The sequence below is a fragment of the Sciurus carolinensis genome, chromosome 2 (assembly GCF_902686445.1).
Source record: "Sciurus carolinensis chromosome 2, mSciCar1.2, whole genome shotgun sequence".
NCBI classification, from domain to species: domain Eukaryota; kingdom Metazoa; phylum Chordata; class Mammalia; order Rodentia; family Sciuridae; genus Sciurus; species Sciurus carolinensis.
The window spans coordinates 172,668,746-172,688,621 of NC_062214.1; the positions used below are offsets into that span (position 1 = coordinate 172,668,746).

A 19,876-nucleotide genomic window follows, 5' to 3' on the forward strand; every position below is an offset into this window, starting at 1 on the left:
CTCCACAGATGGAGCCTTTCCGGGGAGGCAGAAGCAATATTTTCTCTCTTTTTATTTTTATTTTTTGGTACTGGAGATTGAACTCAGAGGCACTTAACCACTGAGCACCATCCCTAGGACTTTATATTTTTTTATTTAGAGGCAGAATCTTATGACGTTGCTTAGTGTCTCGCTAAATTGCTGAGCCTGGATTTGAACTCACAATCCTCCGGCCTCAGCCTCCTGAGCTGCTGGGATTACACGCGTGCTCCACTGAGCCTGGCTCCATTTAATTTTTACAATGATTCTATGAGATAATTGAAGTTACAGTTGATATTTAACAGATGAGGAAACTGAGGCAAGAAGAAGTTAAGTTCACACAGGAAGCAAGTGGGATCTGAATGCAGGCAGTGTGGTTCAGAAACTGTTACTGATAACCAAAGCCCTTGAATGCCAGTCAGAGGGACTCTGTGCATAAGGCTGGGGTGTGAACTTGGCTGGCAGCAGCTAAGATCAAGAAGGAAAGGCATCCACAGAAGTTCATTAAGAACAAAAAACTGCCCAGCATGCACAAAGTCCTGGGTTTGTCCCTTGCAACACACACACACACAGAACCAAACACAACATCCCCCACCCCAAGAAAGAGCCATTTGCTTTGTACAAATCCAGCTTTTTGTGATCCTGAGTTTGAAAGAACTCAAAAAGGCATTGTTTCCAAAAAGACCATCACAAGGATTGCATGCCTGTAATCCCAGCATCTTCGGAGGCTGACGCAGGAGGACTGCAAATTCAAGGCCAGCTTCTGCAACCTAGTGAGGGCCTAAGCAATTTAGCAAGACCCCGTCTCAAAATAAAGAATACAAAAAGGGCTGGGATTGTGGCTTAGTGGTGAAGCACCTCTGGGATCACTCCCAGGTACCAAAAAAAAAAAAAAAAAAAAAAAAAGGCTAGTGAGACTGTATCTTCAAGAAGAAGACACTGTTTTCCAATCTCTCTTTTCTTTTGGTACCAGGGATCGAACCCAGGGGTGTATAACCACTGGCCCACACTGCTGCAGCTAACTTTGAATTTATGATCCTCCTGACTTGGTCTCCTGAGCTGCTGGGGTCCAGGTGTGCACCACTGCACCCAGCTTTTTTTTTTTTTTTGTTGCTGGGAATTGAACTCTGGCCTCACACATGCTAGGCAAGCATTCTCCCACTGAGCCACGTTCCATCCCTGCTTTTCGGTCTTACGGGTTCATATTCCCTGGGTAAAAATGACTAAATGTCCCAATAGAGGCATATTTACTTAAAAGCAATATGCCCACACTGTTCGCTATATGTACTGTAAGCACAAAATTAGAAACTTAAAATAATGATCCTCTGGGGTGTAGCTCAGTGGTAGAGGCCTAGCATGCACGAGGCCCTGAGTTCAATCCCTAGCACCACAAAAAAAAAAGAAAAAGAAAGACGAGAAAAGGAAAAAGAACAAAGAAATTGAAACGAATGAGGGATCAGAGAAATGGACACGAAAATTCTGCCGAGGACCGTCTGCCCGTCCCTCAGGTACACGCAGCTACCCCTGAGCTCCTTGGTGTGGTAGCAGCTGTGGCAACGGATAACAATAGCAGGTTTCTTGTCACTATTTCTTAGAACCACTCTCAGTGGAGGACCAAAGCGACACAGAAAAAGGGATCCAGTGACATTGGTTCTCATGTGGTATAGGTGTGACATCTCTGCCTGGTTTGACCTAATAATCACTGTTTTTTTAAATATACTTTTTAGTTGTAGATGGACAAATACCTTTATTTGATCTATTCAGTTCATGTGCTGCTGAGGATCGAACCCAGTGCTTCACATCTACCTGTGAGGCAAGTGCTCTACCACTGAGCCCCAGCCCCAGCCCAATAATCACTATTTTAAAAGCTTATTTTTTAAAAAATTTGAGGTAGCAGAGATTGAATCCAGGGGTGTTCTACCACTGAGCTATATTGTCTTAGATCCTAAGCTTTTTTTTTCATTTTGAGACAGGGTCTACACTAAGCTGCTCAGGCTGGCCTTGAGCTTGAAATCCTCCTACCTCAGCCTCCAGAGTAGCTGGGATTACAGGAGTGTGTGAACACGCCCAGCTGAGGCCAGAGCTCTTAACCACTATTCTATGTAGCTTCAGAAATTTTGAAGATAGATGGTCTTAAATAGTAGTTTCTTCCCTTTTTACTTATTTACAAAAAGAGCTCACAGAGAGGCACACATTCTTATTCCCAGCTACTTGGGAGGCTGAGGTAGGAGGATCCCAAGTTCAAGGCCAGCCTGGGCAATTTAGTGAGACCCTGTCTCAGAACAAAAAACGAAAAGGGTTGGCGATGTGAGCTCAGTGGTAGACAGACCCTGAGGTCAATCCTCAGTAGCAAACAAACAAAATGAATGTGTTCTTGTGGTAAAAGACTGCAAACTACCACAAAGAATAAAAGATTAAAATTAAAATTAAAAGAATAAGAACTTGCTTACTCCTTTCAGTCCATGGATACCACTGAGAAAGCATCGTTAAAGTCTCTCTTCCTACTGCCATCATTTCTAAATCAGAGTCCCCTAAAGAGCCCCAACAGCTGTGGAAGCTGTTCATCAGAGGGCTGAGCTTTGAAACAACTGATGAGAGTCTGAGAAGCCATTGTGAGCAATGGGGAACACTCATGGACTGTGTGGTAATGACAGACCCAAAACCAAGTGCTCCAGGGGCTTTGGTTTGTCACTTAAGCCACTGTGGAGGAAATGGATGCAGCCATGAATGCAGGACCACACAAGGGATGGAAGAGTTGTGGAACCAGAGAAAGCTGTCTCAAGAGAAGATTCTCAGAGTCCAGGGGCGCACTTAACTGTGAAAAAGATCTTTATTGGTAGAAGACACTGAAGAACGTCACCTACGAGATTATTTTGAACAGTATGGGAAATTTGAAGTTATTGAAATCATGACTGGCTGAGGCAGTGGAGAAAAGAGGGGCTTTGCTTTTGTAACTTTTGATGACCTTGGCTCCATGGATAAGACTGTCATTCAGAAACAACATACTGAGAGTGGCCACAACTGTGAAGTGAGGAAAGCCCTGTCAACGCAAGAGGTGGCTAGTACTTCAACTAGCCAAAGAGGTTGACGTGGTTCTGGAAACTTTGGTGGTGGTCGTGGAGGTGGTTTTGGTGGAAATGACAATTTTGGTCATGGAGGAATCTTCAGTGGTCATAGTGGCTTTGGTGGCAGCCGTGGTGGTGGTGGATGTGGTGGCAGCAGGATGGCCACAATGGATTTGGTAATGATAGAAGCAATTTTGGAGGTGGTGGAAGCTACAATGATTTTGGCAATTACAACAAACCAGTCATCAAATTTTGGACCCACGAAAGGTGAAAACTTTGGAGGCAGAAGCTCTGGACCTTATGGTGGTGGAGGCCAATATATTGCCAAATCACGAAACCTAGGTGGCTATGGTGGTTCCAGCAGCAGCAGTAGCTATGGCAGTGGCAGGTTTAAATACTGCCAGGAAACAAAGCTTAGCAGGAGAGGAGAGCCAGAGAAGGGACAGGGAAGCTACAGGTTACCACAGACCTGTGAACTCAGCCAAGCACAGTGGTGACAGGGCTTTGCTACTACAAAGAAGACAATACTCATGTTTATGGGCAAAAAAACTCGAGGACTGTATTTGTGACTAATTGTATAACAGGTTATTTTAGTTTCTGTTCGGTGGAAAGTGTAAAGCATTCCAACAAAGTGTTTTAATGTAGATTTTTTTTTTTTTTTTTTTTTTTTGCACCCATGCTGTAGATTGCTAAATGTAATAGTCTGATCATGACGCTGAATAAATGGGCCTTTAAAAAAAAAAAAAAAGAATAAGAACTGGGGATGTAGCTCAGTGATAAAGTTCTTATCTAGCATGTGCAAGGCCCTGGGTTAGATCCTCCAAAACAGCAAAAACAAACACACACAACCAAAAAATTGAAGTGTGCAAATAAAAAAGACACCCCTTCCCACAAACCTTACCAGGATTTCCCATTGCTTCATTTAACCTCCCAGATCTACTGACTGAATACGTGGATATGGTTACTTATATTAGGTGGGTTTTTGCAAAAGTGGAATTGTAAGATGTATGTTTTTAAAAGAATAAGAACTAGCTTACTCTTTTGAACCCCTACTTGAACTTGGTTGTTTTTCTAGGGTGGTTCCTGCAGATCTACTCACACATCAGTACCAGGTAACACAATTAGCCAATTAGCCACTTCCTTCTTAAAATATTTTCTCTAGATCTTTCTTTCTGCTTGTTTGCTTTTTTCTTTGGCTGATTCTAAAAGGTGTTTTTCTTTCTTTCTTTCTTTCTTTCTTTCTTTTTCCTTCTTCCCTTCTTTCTCTCTCTTCTTCTTTGAGGATTTCTTCTCCCCTCTTGACTTTAGGTCTTATCTTGATGCTAACAACCTCCAGAGGGACTTCAGTGTTTATTTAGCTGGAATGCTTTGTGGTTTTCTCCATTTTGTTTTAGGCTCCTTCAAAACACGCTGGGAAAATAAATAGCTGTCTTTGCTTATATTTATAAACAGAAACTTTGGTCTGGGTATGGTGGAGCAAGGTAGTTGAGGCTGGACAGGGGCACACCTGCCATCCCCCTTGAGTTGGGGGGAATCAGCCTGGGCACCTGGGCAAGGTGGAGGACAGCCTGGGCAACTTGAGACCCTGGCTCAAAATAAAAATCAAATAAAAAGGACTGGGTCGGGTGTGGTGGTGCATGCCTGTAATCCCATCGGCTTGGGAGGCTAGGGCAGGAGGATGGCAGGTTCGAAGCCAGCTTCAGCAACTTAGCGAGGCCGAAAACAATTTAGTGAGACCCTGTCTCAAAATAAAAAAAAGTAAAAGGGCTGGGGATGTGGCTCAGTGGTTAAGCATTTCTGGGTTCAATCCGTAGTACCAAAAAAAAAAAAGCGGGAGTGCTGGGATACAGCTCAGTGGTAAATTGTCCCTGGGTTCAATTCTTATCCCTCACCCCCATCCCCATACAAAACCAAAAAAAAAAAAAAGGGTGATTGGGGGTGGGGATGTCCCTCAGTGGTAGCACTTCCCTAGTATGGGCGAAACACTGCAAAATAAAAACAAGACAGGGTGTTTGGGACACCACAGGTTTGGCCAAGAATAAATGCATGAATGTGAGGGCCGAGGACCACAAGCCTTTGAAACCTAGTTTGAGGTGCCGAGCCTGCCCCCTTGGGGTAGGAAGCAAGCCCTCCCTACCAGGTAAGTTCCCCGAGGACAGCTGCTACGTGAGGCCCACCACCCAAGGACACCTAGCAAAGGCCCTGCAGCAGAGCAGGTCTGGGCACTCAGGGCTGGGACATCACTCACCACAGGACCCTTTGCCCCTCTTCTGACTGAGGACAGGGGCTTCCTGTTCTCTACCTAAGTGGAAGCTCTGCTTACAGGAAAGCTTCCTTCGCCACTGGACGTGGGGAAGGTATAGGGATTGAACCCAGGGACACGTAACAACTGAGCCACATTCCCAGCCTTTTTTTTATGTTTTATTTTGAGACAGGTTCTTGCTAAGTTGCTTAGGGTCTTGCTAAATACTTTTTTTTCCCTTTTTTTGTACTGAGGATGAACCAGAGATGCTGTACCAATGAGCTACGTCCTCAGCCCTTCCTATTTTTCATTTTTAGGCAGGCTTGCTCTAAATTGCCAAGGTAGCCTTGAACTTGCAATCCTGCCTTCTGGTTTGGAGTCTTTGAAATTACAGGTCTATGCCACCAGGCCTGGCTAAGGTCTTGCTAAATTGCTGAGGCTGACCTTGAACTTGTGATCCTCCTGCCTCAGCCTCCTGAGTAGCTAGGATTATAGGTATGTACTATCACACCTGGCCTCTCTTTATTATTTCTTTGTGTTTAGAAGCCTCTTTCTTCTAGTTCCTCATAAAATGTGTAACAGGTTATTGTGGACCATAGTCACGCCACTGCTGTGGAACCAGAACTACTTATTCTTTCTATTTAACTGTGATTTGGTACCAGTTAGGCAATCTCCCTCTCCCACTTTAAATATTTTTCTCCCCAGGTCTTAGTAACCACTGTTCTACATTCAGGTTGACTTATTTTAGCTTCCACATGTGAGAAAGAACATGTAGTATTTGTCTTTCTGTCTGGCTTATTTCACTTTCCATCCATTTTGCTGCAAATGGCAGGGTTTGGGTTTTTTTTTTAGGGCTGAATAATATTCCACTGTGTAGATACACCACACTTTCATCCAATGACGGGCACCAAAGTTGGTTACATATGGTTACATATCTTGACTCATGAATATTGCTGCAGAGAGAGGGCATGCTTATTTCATTTCCTTTGAACGTATACCCAGGAGTAGGATTATTAGATCACATGTTAGTTCTATTTTTAATATCTATATATCTATATCTATATCTATATCTATATCTATATCTATATCTATCTATATCTATCTATCTATCTATCTATATATATATATAAATACCAGAAATTGAACTTAGGGGTGCTTAACCAGTGAACCACATCCCCAGCCCTTTTTATTTTTTATTTTGAGACAGGTTCTTGCTAAGTTGCTTAGGGTTTTGCTAAGTTGCTGAGGTTGACTTTGAACTTGCAACCCTTCTCCCTCAGACTTTTGAGTCACTGGCTACTGTGCCCAGCTCTATATTTAATTTTTCTTATATATATATATTTTAAATATTTTTTGATTGTCAATGGACATTTATTTTACTTATTTATTTACATGCAGTGCCTCACATGCGCTAGGCAAGCACTCTACCACTGAGTCACAACCCCAGCCCTATATTTAAATTTTCAAGGAATCTCCACACTATGTTCCATATAATGGCTGTACTAATTCATGTTTCCACCCATAGTGATTTCCCCTTTTCCCACATCCCTACCAGCCTTCATTATTTTTTTGCCTTTTTGATCATAACCATTATAATGAGTAAGATGATTCATCCCTAAATTCTTCAGATATATCTGAAAAATTAGAACATTTTCTTATGTAACCACCATATCATTATCACTCCTAAAAAATTTAACATTGGTTCCCTAATGTACTCCAGTAATCTATATTTAATTTTTCCTCTACTGGTGATGAACCCCAGGGGTACTCTATCACTATACCATAACCCCGGCCTGTTTTATTTTTTATTTTGAGATGGGGTTTCTCTAAACTGTTGAGGTTAGCTTCAAATTTGTGATTCTGGTGCCTCAGTCTACCAAATTGCTGGGATTACGGGTGTGGTAGCTAAAGGAAGCTTTTCTATTGTCCTTCCCTTTATAAGTGAAGGATTACCCCTGACTCATCTGTTTCCTAAGTCTGAATATTGTTCAAAGTCAGGTACGTATTAGCTAAAGATGTCTACTTGCAGTCAGTCATGGTGGTGCATGCAGTAATCCGATCGACTCTGGAGATCCAAGTAGGAGAATTGTAAATTCAAGGTCAACCTCAGCAATTTAGGGAGACCCTGTCTCAAAATAAAAAATAAAAAAATAAAAAAGACTGGGGATGGAGCTCAGTGGTAGAGCACCCCTGGGTTCAATTTCTAGTACCCAAACAAACAACAAATAAAAAAGTATATTCAGGGATTAATTTTTCATCTGTTAGATTGGCAAAGATTAAAACAATTTTTTTTATGACATAGTATACTGACTATGGTAGGAAGTTGCACTTTCATACTTTATTTTTAGAAAAATAAACTCGTAAAACTTCTAAGGAGGGAAATTAGCAAAATCTAGACTGTACAAATCACTACCACAAGCACAATTTGAAAGTACCACTATACTTATACTTGGGGGACATCTAAGTAGGTACACAGTTACCCAATGTAGCATGGATTAACAAAGATAGAAAGGACTTTAATGTTCATCAGCAGAGAACTGGACCAATGAATGGTCATGCATAAAGCAGAATTCACGCTATGTGTAGATCTGTGCTAGTACAGAAGCCACCAGGAATGTGTGGCTGAGGAGCCTTTGAAATGTGTTAGCCCTAATTGAGATTTCCTCCCTCCCTCCCTCCTTCCTTTTTGTCCTGCTGAGGATCAAACCCAGGCCAGGGCCTCGCACATTGAGATGTGCTTTAAGTGTAAAATGCACACCAGAGTTTGAAGACTTAGCATACAAAAAAGGAATGTAGATTCAAATGCATATGTTGAATAAACAGGGAAAAATGCAAAATATCTCATTCATAATTGTTTATATTGTTTTCCTGTAAAAATGATCATATTTTGGCTTGTTTTAAATAAATGTATGGTTAAAATTAATTCCACTTGTTCCTCTTTTTTTAGTCGGGGGTATACTGGGAGTTGAACCCAAGGGCACTTTATTAGTGGGCTACATCTCCAGTCTTTTTTTTTTCAGAAGACAAGATCTTGCTAAGTTTCTTAGGGCCTTGCTAAATTGTTGAGGCTGGCCTTGAACCTCCTGCCTCAGTCTCTCCAGTCACTGGAATTACAGGAATTGGACTTCATGCCAGCCTACATCTTCTTAAGTTGTACTCTACTTGTGCAGGGGATTGAACCCAGGGCCTTGGACATGCTAGACAAAAATTCTATCACAGAGCTACACCCGCTTCCTCAACCCCTCTCTTATCTTTTTTTTTTTTTTTTTTGGTACTGGAGATTGATCCCAGGGGTGCTTAACTACTAAACCACATCCTCAGCACTTTTTAATTTTTTTTAGAGACAGAGTTTTACTAAATTGTTTAGGGCCTCACTAAGTTGCTGAAGCTGGTCTTGAACTCATGATCTTCTTGCTTCAGAGTCCTGAACTGCTGGGATTACAGGCATGCAACCACCATGCCTGGCTTAACTATTTTTAATGTGCTACTAGAACATGTAAAGTACATGTGGGATTCTTATGAAATTTCATTGGACAGTAGTGATTCTGGGTAAAAAAAAATAAAGAGAAAAATGCAAGACACAAAAATGTTTAGTATACTGCCATGGTGCTTTTAAGAAAGGAAAAAAAAATCATTCTCTCTCTCTCTCTGACTTACTTGTTTAAGCTATTTCTGGGATGCTACTCTAGTACAATATGGGCTGTTACTGGAGAGAGAAACTAGTCAGGTAACAGGGCTAACCTTCGAATTCTAAGTCTTGTTGTAAATATTGAACCAAGCTTTTTACAAGCATTTTGAATATTATTTATATTTTATTTATATATTATGGATTTGATGTATTATACAGATAGTACACATATTTTTAATCCAAAAGTGGTTTTTAAAATGTTTAACATAGAATGAAAATATACAAATATACACAGAGAAACTAGAGAAATATACATGTATCTATCACTTTAAAAAGATGAAGATGCACAGAAAAAGAACTAGCAGATTGGAATAAAGAGGGGAATGTGGTGTTGGGAATAGAAAAGGGTGAACTGGCTCCATTTATTCTCTATTTTTTACTCTGTACCATACGAATCTTTTGTAAAGAGAATGTTTAACTTGTAGTTCTAAGTTAAAAAAAAAATGTTAGATTAGAACAAAACATACCAAGATGTTCACAATGGCTCTTTGATAATGAGATTACAGGTAATTTCTTTCTTCTACTTTTCTTTCAAAAAATTTCCCAATTATTCTATAAATAACACTCTTACTTTTGTAATGAAAGAGTCAAAAACCCTTTTTCACTGTAGTTTTTTTTTTTAACAAAAAAAACTTTTAAAGATTCCATTAGTCTTTTAAAGAATTTTCAATTATCTTCATGGCTTTTTTAAATGATAGCAGGCAATGCAGGAGCTTTATAAAATGTCAAACAGAAAGTGGCAAGAAAAAGTCTCTTGTAATTCCATCTCCTTCTATGAGATAACCCACTCGTCTCTGAAACTTTTAAAATGCTGCATACTTATATTAAGAACTTAAAAATAAGTTCACATTGACTAGGGAGGCTGAGGACTGGGATTTATGTCCTTTGTGCCATCAGAGTCCAAAATGCTTTAAATTTATCGTCTCATTGAATGTACCCAATGACTCCCTGGTATCCCCATTATGTCCCAGTAACCACGAAGTCAGGGCTCCAAGGGTTAACAATTTGCCTAAGGCCAACTCTAGTAAAGGGCAGGGTTGGCATTCAAATCCAAGCCCCAAAGACCTGCTAAACCATTGCCTCAGGCCACTGCCATGGTAGGTGGGGCTGGTGTGATTAAGAGGCCGACCCTGCACTTGAGCTCCTGTCTGCCTGCCCCCCATCCAATGCTCCTGGGAATGGGTGTTTGAGAAAGGATTTTGAGGTTGGTGATAAGTGCAGAGTTCATGATTGGAAGAGGAGAGAGTGATAATAGTGCAGTCGGGACGAAATGGATCCTGGGGCGGTATTTTACAGTGATCAAGGCACTATGGGGGAGAGGCGGGTGGAGCTGGAAGCCCAGCAGAGAGTCAGCTAGCTCCAGCACTCCAAAGGGTTAAGGACCGGCAGGAAAGCTGGAGGAGCGCTACCACCCAGGGCTGAGCACGGCCCTTAAACTCCCCCTCCCACCAGGGTGTAGACCTGCAGATGCGATTAGGTTTTGGGGGGATTATTGAAAGCCCCTAGACCCCAGGTGAGCTGCCGGGAGGGACTGGTCCCAGGTGCCGCTCAGCCTCTTCTTTCTGTGGGACTCAGAGTTAGGTGGTCCGGGAATGGCTTCCAGGCCCCCAACTGGTGCCGCTTTGGCCCAGGCACGCTTTGGGAACAAGGGATGTAAAGCTCCAAACCTGGGGGGTGCTCTGAGAAGGGTGGGGACCTATCCTATGGTGGGGCACCAGTCTTGGGGGCAGTGAGTCGTTCTCCAGCCTGCCTGGTTCTTTTTGTCTTGTAGGGCCAGGGTTAGGGGAACTGACTCAAGCAGAGATGTGTTTTAGGGGTTCAGAGGGCTCCAGAACCTTCTCGAACCAATCCTCCACCGCTGGTTTGCGGGCTCCAGTGAAGCTCTCACCGCTGCCTCTCCCCCAAGCCGGGCCACATACTTTTCTCTTAGGTCCTTCTATCAAAAACTTTCCCCTCCCCTCCCCTCCCCCCCAACTCTTTGGAAATCTTTCAACTTTCTTTCAAGTTTTCCCCGGGTAGTTTGGGATCTGTTTCAGAGCTGGGTCAGAGCACTTTAACACCCCCAGCTGGGGAGAGTGGATAAGACAATAGCTGCTATCACTTTACCATTGGAAGTGACCCCCGAATTTGCACTTCTTTCATCTTGGGACCAGAGCCCTGGAGGGTGGGCGATTTCCTGGGGGGAGTGGCTTAAACCGCTTCCCCACCGGCCAGTTGGTTGTAGACGTCCATGCTCAATGGTCCACTACAGATATGAGACTGGTTCCGGAGTGGGAGTGAGGCTCACCCGGGGACTCTGCCCGGGAAGGCCTTTCTCTGCAGGATGATGTAAATGTTCCAGGCTGGAAGGTGGAGAGAGAAGTGGATGCCCCCCAGGGCTCTGGGCCACCCTCGAGGTCAGTAAACCAGGACATTTTCTAAAAATTAGGAAGGGTGGGTGCCTTCTACAGCCTGGAGGCCCCGGGGTGTGGGAAATGGCCTCGGGACACCAAAGGGTCCAAGTCAAGAGGTGGCCCCATGAAGATGCTGTGTGTGAGTGTGTGGCGGGGGGCGGGGAGGCAAGGCATTGTTTCAAGTTCTTTTTCTCCCCACCCCCACATCCAGCCCCATCCCCACCCCCACTGGCCTGCCTATCTCCCCTCCCAACCCGATGCTATAGTCTGGCCTGGGCCCCTCCCCAGGCTGCCAGAGTTTCCCAGGTTGGGTGCCTGTCTCAGCTGCCCCAGGCAGGTCAGCTCTCTCCCTGCCACTCACTGCCTCCTGGCACTCCCAGGGAAATTGGTGCCTGTGCTCTTTCCCCTGGAGGGATGCGCTTCCCCTACTCCCTCCCTTCCAGACACGTGGTGAACTGAACTTGGGAACTCCTGAGGTTTGGTCGACTTGGTGGCCCAGGCCTATCCTGGTGACTAGGTACAACGTAGGTGCAACGCCACCCTTGGTGGTAGGAAGTTGCATCCAGCGGACCACCAATCAGCCCCAGTGTTCGCTCATGCCCAGCTGGGTCTCCAGACCACAGTGGAGTGAACCAAGATGGCTGGCGGTATCTCAGCCCCTGGTGGTGTGCAGTCTGCCCAGGCGCCGAGCCAGGCTGGGTGAGAAGTCAGCTGTCCAGGGGAGAATCACACGTCACAACCTCACTGGGGCCCGAGTCCTGCGTGGCCTTCATGCTTGTTGGGTTTGGCTGACTGCTTTGGGAGGGACAGGGAGAAAAGGGAGGACCTAGGAGATCTCAGTGAACTAGAGAGCACAGGTTGTGGCTGGTGGTGAAGGAGTTTGTCCTGGAGCCCAGAAGAGAGTTGCCAACCTAATGTCAGCCCATCTTTTGGCCTACCCAGAGTCCTGGCTCACCTTTAAAAATTTTTTTTTTTTTTTTTAGTCGTCGGTAGACCTTTATTTTATTCATTTTTATGTAGTGCTGAGGACTGAATTCATTGCCTCACAGTGCTCTACCACTGAGCCACAACCCCAGCCCCTGGCTCACCCCTTTAAAACCTAGGAGCTAGAAACCAGAACTGGGCTCCGAGACCCCCATCTACTCGCAATAAGGGAGACTAGAAGCACAAGGAAGTTGGCCTTGGTGAAGGTGAGGCTTTGAGAGTCTGCGAGTTGCTGTGTTCATTCCTTCCTTATCTCCAGTCCATCCAAGGTGCTAAGATGCTGGCTGGACACTCTGGATACCCAATCTTTACTTCTTCCCTTCTAATTTCAGGCCAGGGGAGCAGGGACGCCTGTGTAACTGGAGGGTGCTTTGCCTCCTCATTTGATGTCTTTTAAGATCCCTTTCAAGAGCTGCATGGGGGCCAGTGGAGGGCAGCTGGGCAAAGTCCTTAGATCTCACTTTCTGTACCTCCTTTCCTGAACACACCTGGCAAGGGTCGGTTGAGTCTCCTTTGCATTGCACTTCCAGGGAGAGTCATCATCAAAGAGACTTGCACCTGAACCCCATTACCAATCATCTACTTAAGGATGATGGGCTTCCCGTGCAGCCCTGTCCTTCCCACACTGCCCTGCTTGCTGGCGGTCCAGCCCATTTTGCATGGCTGAGGGGTGAGGTTGGTGGAGAGTCTCCAGGAAGCTGCTTTTTCTTAGCAGGCTTTTGAGTAAGACAGAAAGAAGTAGGGTCTCACCTACTTAAACTTCTCACCTCTTTGGGGAAGAGGAAGGAATGAGATAGGGTGGAGGGTGGAACTGGGTGGGACTGGGACAGGTAAGAAGAGGTAGGGAGGGGAGGGGTGGGGCTTGTGAAAGAGGAAGTGTGGTATATCTAGACACTGTTGGAAGTATCTGGACACTGCTGCATGAATTCAGGCAAGTCAACTTTATCTTTCTGGACCTCAATTTTTATTATCTATAAAATGACTAGGTTGGTCTCAAAGCACGGTCCTTCAGAGCCTAAGAATTGGGGTGATATGCTGGAACTATAATGGTTAGGAGGCGGGGGTTCTGGAACCAGACTGTTTAGGTTGTGTAGCTTTTAATAGTGGGTGGTCTTGGGAAAATTACTTAATATAACCTCCTGAGCCTCCCTTTTTCCCTTTCTCTGAGTTCTGCCCTCCAGAAATAGTGGTGGAGGGAAGGTAAGACCCCATGTAAACACAATTACCTCCGAAAACCTTGAAATCCAAATGGTCACCCTGATGAAAGCCCATAGAAATTTGTAATCACCCAAGGGAACATTGTCCTCTGCTCAGGAAGCAGGTTCTCCTTGATTGGAAGAGCAGGAAGAATCACCTACACAATTTAAATTAGTTCCCTCCTATTTTTCTGAGATTTGGGCTGAATTACCTAAATTAAATGGGTACAGTGAGCAGTCAGTTTGGTGGTGGTTTTCCTGATTTTATTTGCAGTGTCTGACAGAGCAGTCATTTATATATAGCCATATAATGGTGTTCATCATTACCTTGGGCAAGAAAAACAGAAAAACCACAATCCTGTTTGTTGGGGTGATTGTTTGCTAGAATGAAAAAGTTCTATGTGTGCAGTTTGTTCCCTGTACAATTTTTTTTATTGCTTATGTATTTTTACTAAGAACTGAAGTTCATCTCCTGAGTCCAAAGGAAAGTAATAGTTTTTTTTTTTTTTTTTTTTTTTTTTTTTTTTTTGTGGTGCTGGGGATTGAACCCAGGGCCTTGTGCTTGTGAGGCAAGCACTCTACCAACTGAGCTATATCCTTAGCCCCCTAGTTTTTTTAAAGTAACTATAAAGTGTATAAAAGATGGATAGATGAAGAACCTAAATACAGATTAAATAATATCCGAACCCTATCACCAACTGATACTTGGTGAGAGGTTATATAAGATTTGTCATAAAATACAGTTTTTTAAAACAGCACTAGGGAGCAAACCCAGGACCTTGTGCATGCTACCACTGAGCTACACCCTCATTCCCAGGATATATGCATTTAAAACAACTCCCTAGCATTGAGATTTTTACCCAAAGGTGATTCTGATTACCAATGTTTAAAAGGTTTTCCTTCTCCATGATTAGCAATAAAATTCTGGTAGGTGTTTCTTTTGTGCTTTAAAATTAGTTTTTACTGAATTGTAATTTACACTGAAACACCCCCCCCCCACCCCCCCGCGCCTTTTTTGGGCAGCACTGGGGACTGAACCCAGGAATGCTTTACCACTGAGCTACATCCCGGCTCTTTTTAATTTTGAGATAGTTCTCGCTAAATAGCCCATGCTGGCCTTGAACTTGCCATCCTCCTGCCTCAGACTCCTGGGTACCTGGGATTATAGGCATGTGCCACCTAGCCTGACCCTCAAGTACATTTCTTCTGAGTGTACAGTTTGAGCCGAAAAATGAATGCCTAAACATAGTATGTAAATTTAAGGCTAATCAGAGCATTGAACTCAGAACAAAGATCTGAGAAGTCAGAAAGGATAATGGTTTTCCTTTTTCTTTTCCTTTTTTCTTTTGTGATACTAGGAATTGAAACCAGGGCCTTGTATGTACTAAGCAGCTCTACCACCCAGCTATTTTCTCTCCTTTGCCCGCCTCCCTCTCTCCCCCTCCCCCCACAACTCTCTTTTTTCCTGGTGTTCTGCTGGACAAGCACCGTACAGAGTCTTGCTAAGTTGCTGAGGTTGACTTTGAACTTTGTGATCCTCCTGCCTCAGCCTCCTGTGCCACTGTGCCTGGCGGTCCTCAGATTTTAAGTACACACAATAGTCCTGAGATCAAGGTTTGAGAATTGCTGCCCTAGAACAAAAGTAGACTTTTCAAAAGGCAGCAAGTCTACCCCTAGTGTGGCCCACAACCTCATGACTAGGACTTATTGAATATAAATTATTTGCCACACACTGTTCTAACCCTGACAGGAGGACTTTAAAGCAGATGCAATTATCCCCAATTCACAGGTAGACAAACTGAGGCAACCGAAGACAGTCTAATTTGCCAAAAACCCACAAGTTAATACGTGGTCGGTAGCTGAAATCAGATGCTCCTTGGACCTGGGATTCATCTTCTGTTCACATTGTCAACCCCCTTTAAAATACAAACTAATTTCAGTGTTCAATTACAAAGCAGAGTGGTAGTCTTGGTGGTCTTTTATGGACACTTTTTTTTTTTTTTTTGGTACTGTGAATTTAACAACCAGAGCACTAACCACTTAGCAACATCCCCAATCCTTAGCAAGACTGTCTCAAAATAAAAATAAATAAAAAGAGCTGGGGATGTGAATGTGGCTCAGTCGTTAAGTGCCCCTGGGTTTAATCCCTGATACTGGAAAAAAAAAAAAAAAAATCTGAGGACCTTTGAAGAGCTTTGGTTTATATAGTTTATATCTATCAATGTATACTATATTGGAAATTAAAACTGAGGGACTTGGTATGTAGCTCACTGGGTTAAATCCATAGCACCCCAAAGATGAAAACCTGAGAAATTAAAAAAAAATTAATTTATTTAAAAATTAGTAAGAAATAATCATTGTTATAACAATGACTTCTAGCCAGGTGTGGCACATGCTTGTAATCCCAGTGGCAAGAGGATTGTAAGTTCAAAACTGGCAGCAGCAACTTAGCAAGACCATCTCTAAAATAAATAAATAAATTAATTAATTAAAGGGTCAGGGATGTGGCTCTGTGGTTAAGTGCCCTTAGGTTCAATCCTTGGGATCAAAACAACAAAAACAAAAACAAAACCCAAAACAAACAAACTTTTTCAGGCTGGAAAATAAAAGTAGAATTCATTATTTTATATTTTTTTTCAAATATCTGTAATATCTGGTTTAACAGAACATAAGTAGATTCTTGTATCTGTCTATATAATTGGTCTGTTTTGATACATTGTTTTGGTGGAAGTAAATGAAGAAAACCCAACTTTATCCAGATTTGTAGATGGAAAAAGGAAGCATACTTTGATAACTTTTTCAGTAGATTTTTTTTTTTTTAATCTATACCAAAACTCAAAGTGCATGAACTGGGGATTTAACTAGGGGCTCTTTACCACTGAGCTACGTTCCCAGTCCTTTTTTAAAATTTATTGAGACAGGCCTTCACTAAGTTGCTGAGGCTGGCCTCAAACTGAAGCAATCCTCCTGCTTCAGCCTGCAGAGTTGCTGGGATTATAGGCGTGTGCCACTGTGCCCAGCTAAAACTAATAATCTTTACAGCTTCATTAAGGACATTCCTAAGTGAAACTAACCTTTACATTTTTTTTAATTTATTTTTATTTTTATTTATTTATTTTTTTTGCGGTACTGGGGATCGAACTCAGGCCCTTGTGCTTGTGAGGCAAGCACTCTACCAGCTGAGCTATCTCCCCAGCCCTACTTTTTTTTTTAAACAAGTGTATGGTGAAGAGCAATGAGAGTTTGGCATTACCTTTATTCATGCTAAGACAACACAATTTTATGCAAATGCCATCCTATAGCAAAAAGACAAATATCTTAGTGTTAAATTATCTTAGTAACATTATGTAGCTAGTTTAATTTGAAGACCTCTGAAAAAGTCTCAGAATGCTGAGGTTCCTGAGAGCATACTTTTGAGAAGTGCTGTTCTAGGAAAAAGTAGACGGATTTTGGCTATAGGTGATTGGAAGTCTAGTTTAGAGGTAAAGTTTTTATTTCTGTACTATATAATATGTATTATACTATCTATCTTATAGCTAACTACTATTTCACTGTGCCAAGCACTGTTCTAAGGACACCTGTGTATAAATTATATATTTCCATTGATTACTTTCATTATTTCAATTATGCTCATAACAACTCTGTAAGGTAGATTATTTATCATCCCCATTTTTCAGAAAAGGAAGCAAAAGCATAGGACATTAAGTGGCTTGCCTAAGATGACCAAGCTAACATCAGAGCTAAGATTCAAAGCCAAGTTCCAGTGACCGCTCCTCCCCAGTACCACTGAGTGGGAACAGATGGACATCCCCTCTAGAGAAAAAGTGCAGGAGTGACAAGGTACCATTGCTGAGTGCCTTGTGGGCTGACTTCTGCTCTCTGTCCTTTACCCCGTCAGGATGACTTCTCGGGACCAGCTGGTGCAGCAGGTACTGGGGGAGCTGCAGGAGGCAGTGGAGTCCGAGGGCCTGGAGGGTCTCGTTAGTGCTGCCCTGGAGGCCAAGCAGGTACTGTCTTCCTTCACCCTCCCCACCTGCCGGAAGGAGGGCCCCGGACTCCAGGTGCTGGAGGTGGACTCCGTGGCCCTGAGCCTGTACCCAGAGGACGCTCCACAGAACATGCTGCCGCTCGTGTGCAAGGGCGAGGGCAGCCTGCTGTTCGAGGCGGCCAGCATGCTGCTGTGGGGCGACGCTGGCCTCAGCTTGGAGCTGCGGGCCCGCACCGTGGTGGAGATGCTGCTGCACAGACACTATTACCTCCAGGGCATGATCGACTCCAAGGTGATGCTGCAGGCCGTGCGCTACTCCCTGTGTTCCGAGGAGTCGCCCGAGATGACCAGCCTGCCATCCGCCACACTCGAAGCCATCTTTGATGCGGATGTCAAGGCCACCTGCTTCCCTAATAGCTTCTCCAATGTGTGGCACTTGTACGCGCTCGCCTCCATCCTTCAGCGCAACATATACTCCATCTACCCCATGCGTAACCTCAAGATCCGGCCCTACTTTAACCGAGTCATCCGGCCCCGTCGCTGCGACAACATGCCCTCCACACTGCACATCATGTGGGCCGGCCAGCCTCTCACCCGGCACCTCTTCCGCCACCAGTACTTTGCCCCTGTGGTAGGACTGGAGGAGGTGGAGGCTGATAGTGCTCCCGGCCCGGCCCCCACTCCTCCAGCCCTGGCCCCACTGCCACCACCCACCACACCTGCCAAGACCCTGGAGCTGCTCAACCGAGACCCTGGACTCAGTTACTCCCACCTCTGTGATCGCTACAGTGTTACTAAGAGCACCTTCTACCGCTGGCGGCGGCAGTCCCAGGCGCACAGGCAGAGGGTGGCCACCCGCTTCTCGGCCAAGCACTTCCTGCAGGACAGCTTCCACCGCGGGGGCGTCGTGCCGCTGCAGCAGTTCCTCCAGCGGTTCCCCGAGATCTCCCGCTCCACCTATTATGCCTGGAAGCATGAGCTGCTGGGCTCTGCTGCTTGCTCGACCCTAGCCACAGCCCCTAAGGAAGTGCCAGCCATGGAGGAGCTGGAGGAGCTGCTGGGAGAGAGGGCTGCCGAGGGGCCGGGGCCCTCCCCGCTGATGGTGTCAAGCCCTGGGATGGTCTTAATGCAGCGGGCCAAGTTGTACCTGGAGCATTGTATCTCCTTGAACACTCTGGTCCCCTACCGATGCTTCAAACGCAGGTTTCCTGGCATCTCAAGGTCCACTTATTACAACTGGCGGCGAAAGGCCCTCCGGAGGAACCCCAGCTTCAAGCCAGCCCCATCCCTCACAGCTGCAGGAACTCCCCAGTTAGCATCTGTTGGGGAAGGGACCCCACTCCCTTGGAAGGATGAGGCGGGAGAGGGGGCAGGGAAAGCAGCAGGCCAGAAGCTCCCCCCACCCCGGGAGCTCATGCCACGGAGGATGCCCCTGTCTCGTTGGCAGAGGCGCCTGCGCAGGGCTGCCTGCAAGCAGGTGCTAAGTGGGCATCTACCCTTCTGTCGCTTCCGCCTCCGCTACCCTACCCTGTCACCCTCCTCCTTTTGGGTCTGGAAGAGTCTTGCCCGGGGTCGGCCCAGAGGCCTGTCTGCACTCCGGATGCAGGCCCCTTCCTTGGGCAGAGGTGGGCAGGAGGTGGAGGAGAAACAGAAGGAAGCTGGCAGGAGTGTGACAGCTGTAGTGACCCCATCTGTGGGGACCCTGCCAGTGGGGACTTCTTTAGGAAAGGATCCAGAGGAGGTCCAGGAAGGGCCTTCCAAAGAGGAGGCCCCGAGAGGGGGAGCCACAGCTCAGAGTGAGTCCCATGGTGGGTCTCCATCAAGCCACCCGGTGGCAGCAGTGGCAGGTGGCAAGGATGGCCAGGTGCTGGTGATGGACATGCTCACTACCACAAAGTTCAAGGCCCAGGCCAAGCTGTTCTTGCAGAAGCGATTCCAGTCCAAGAGCTTCCCCTCTTATAAGGAGTTCAGTGCCCTTTTTCCCCTCACCGCCCGTTCCACCTACTACATGTGGAAGCGAGCACTCTACGAAGGCCTCACTCTGGTTGATGGCTGATAGGACGTACAGAGAGGCTGGGGAGGAAGAGGGACCAGTTTGGAGAGGGTTAAGACCTGAGATGTCCCCTGGCTTGGCCAGGATGCCCTTTGCTCTGGCTCCCACAGTGTCTATCCTGACTCCAAGAGCATATTTGTGTTATTTTCTGGCTCAAGGGCAGAGAGAACCAGAAATCAGCCATCTGGTCCCTTGTAGAAAGCTGTAGGAGCACAGATGTTCTTTTTGGTTGTTTGCTGGTCATATTTT

The 19,876-nt window shown here is 45.1% G+C and overlaps 1 protein-coding gene across 1 annotated transcript; it reads left to right on the top strand.

Annotated features, from left to right (window-relative positions):
* The first annotated feature begins 17,485 nt into the window (after positions 1 to 17,485).
* Positions 17,486 to 19,630, top strand: Vrtn (vertebrae development associated). Its single transcript, XM_047536370.1, has one exon. The coding sequence runs from the start codon at positions 17,486 to 17,488 to the stop codon at positions 19,628 to 19,630; it is 2,145 nt and encodes a 714-aa protein (XP_047392326.1).
* Positions 19,631 to 19,876: the final 246 nt, after the last annotated feature.

Excerpts from the sequence above, each read along its gene's own strand:
- Vrtn (XM_047536370.1), top strand. The coding sequence starts at position 17,486 with ATGACTTCTCGGGACCAGCTGGTGCAGCAGGTACTGGGGGAGCTGCAG.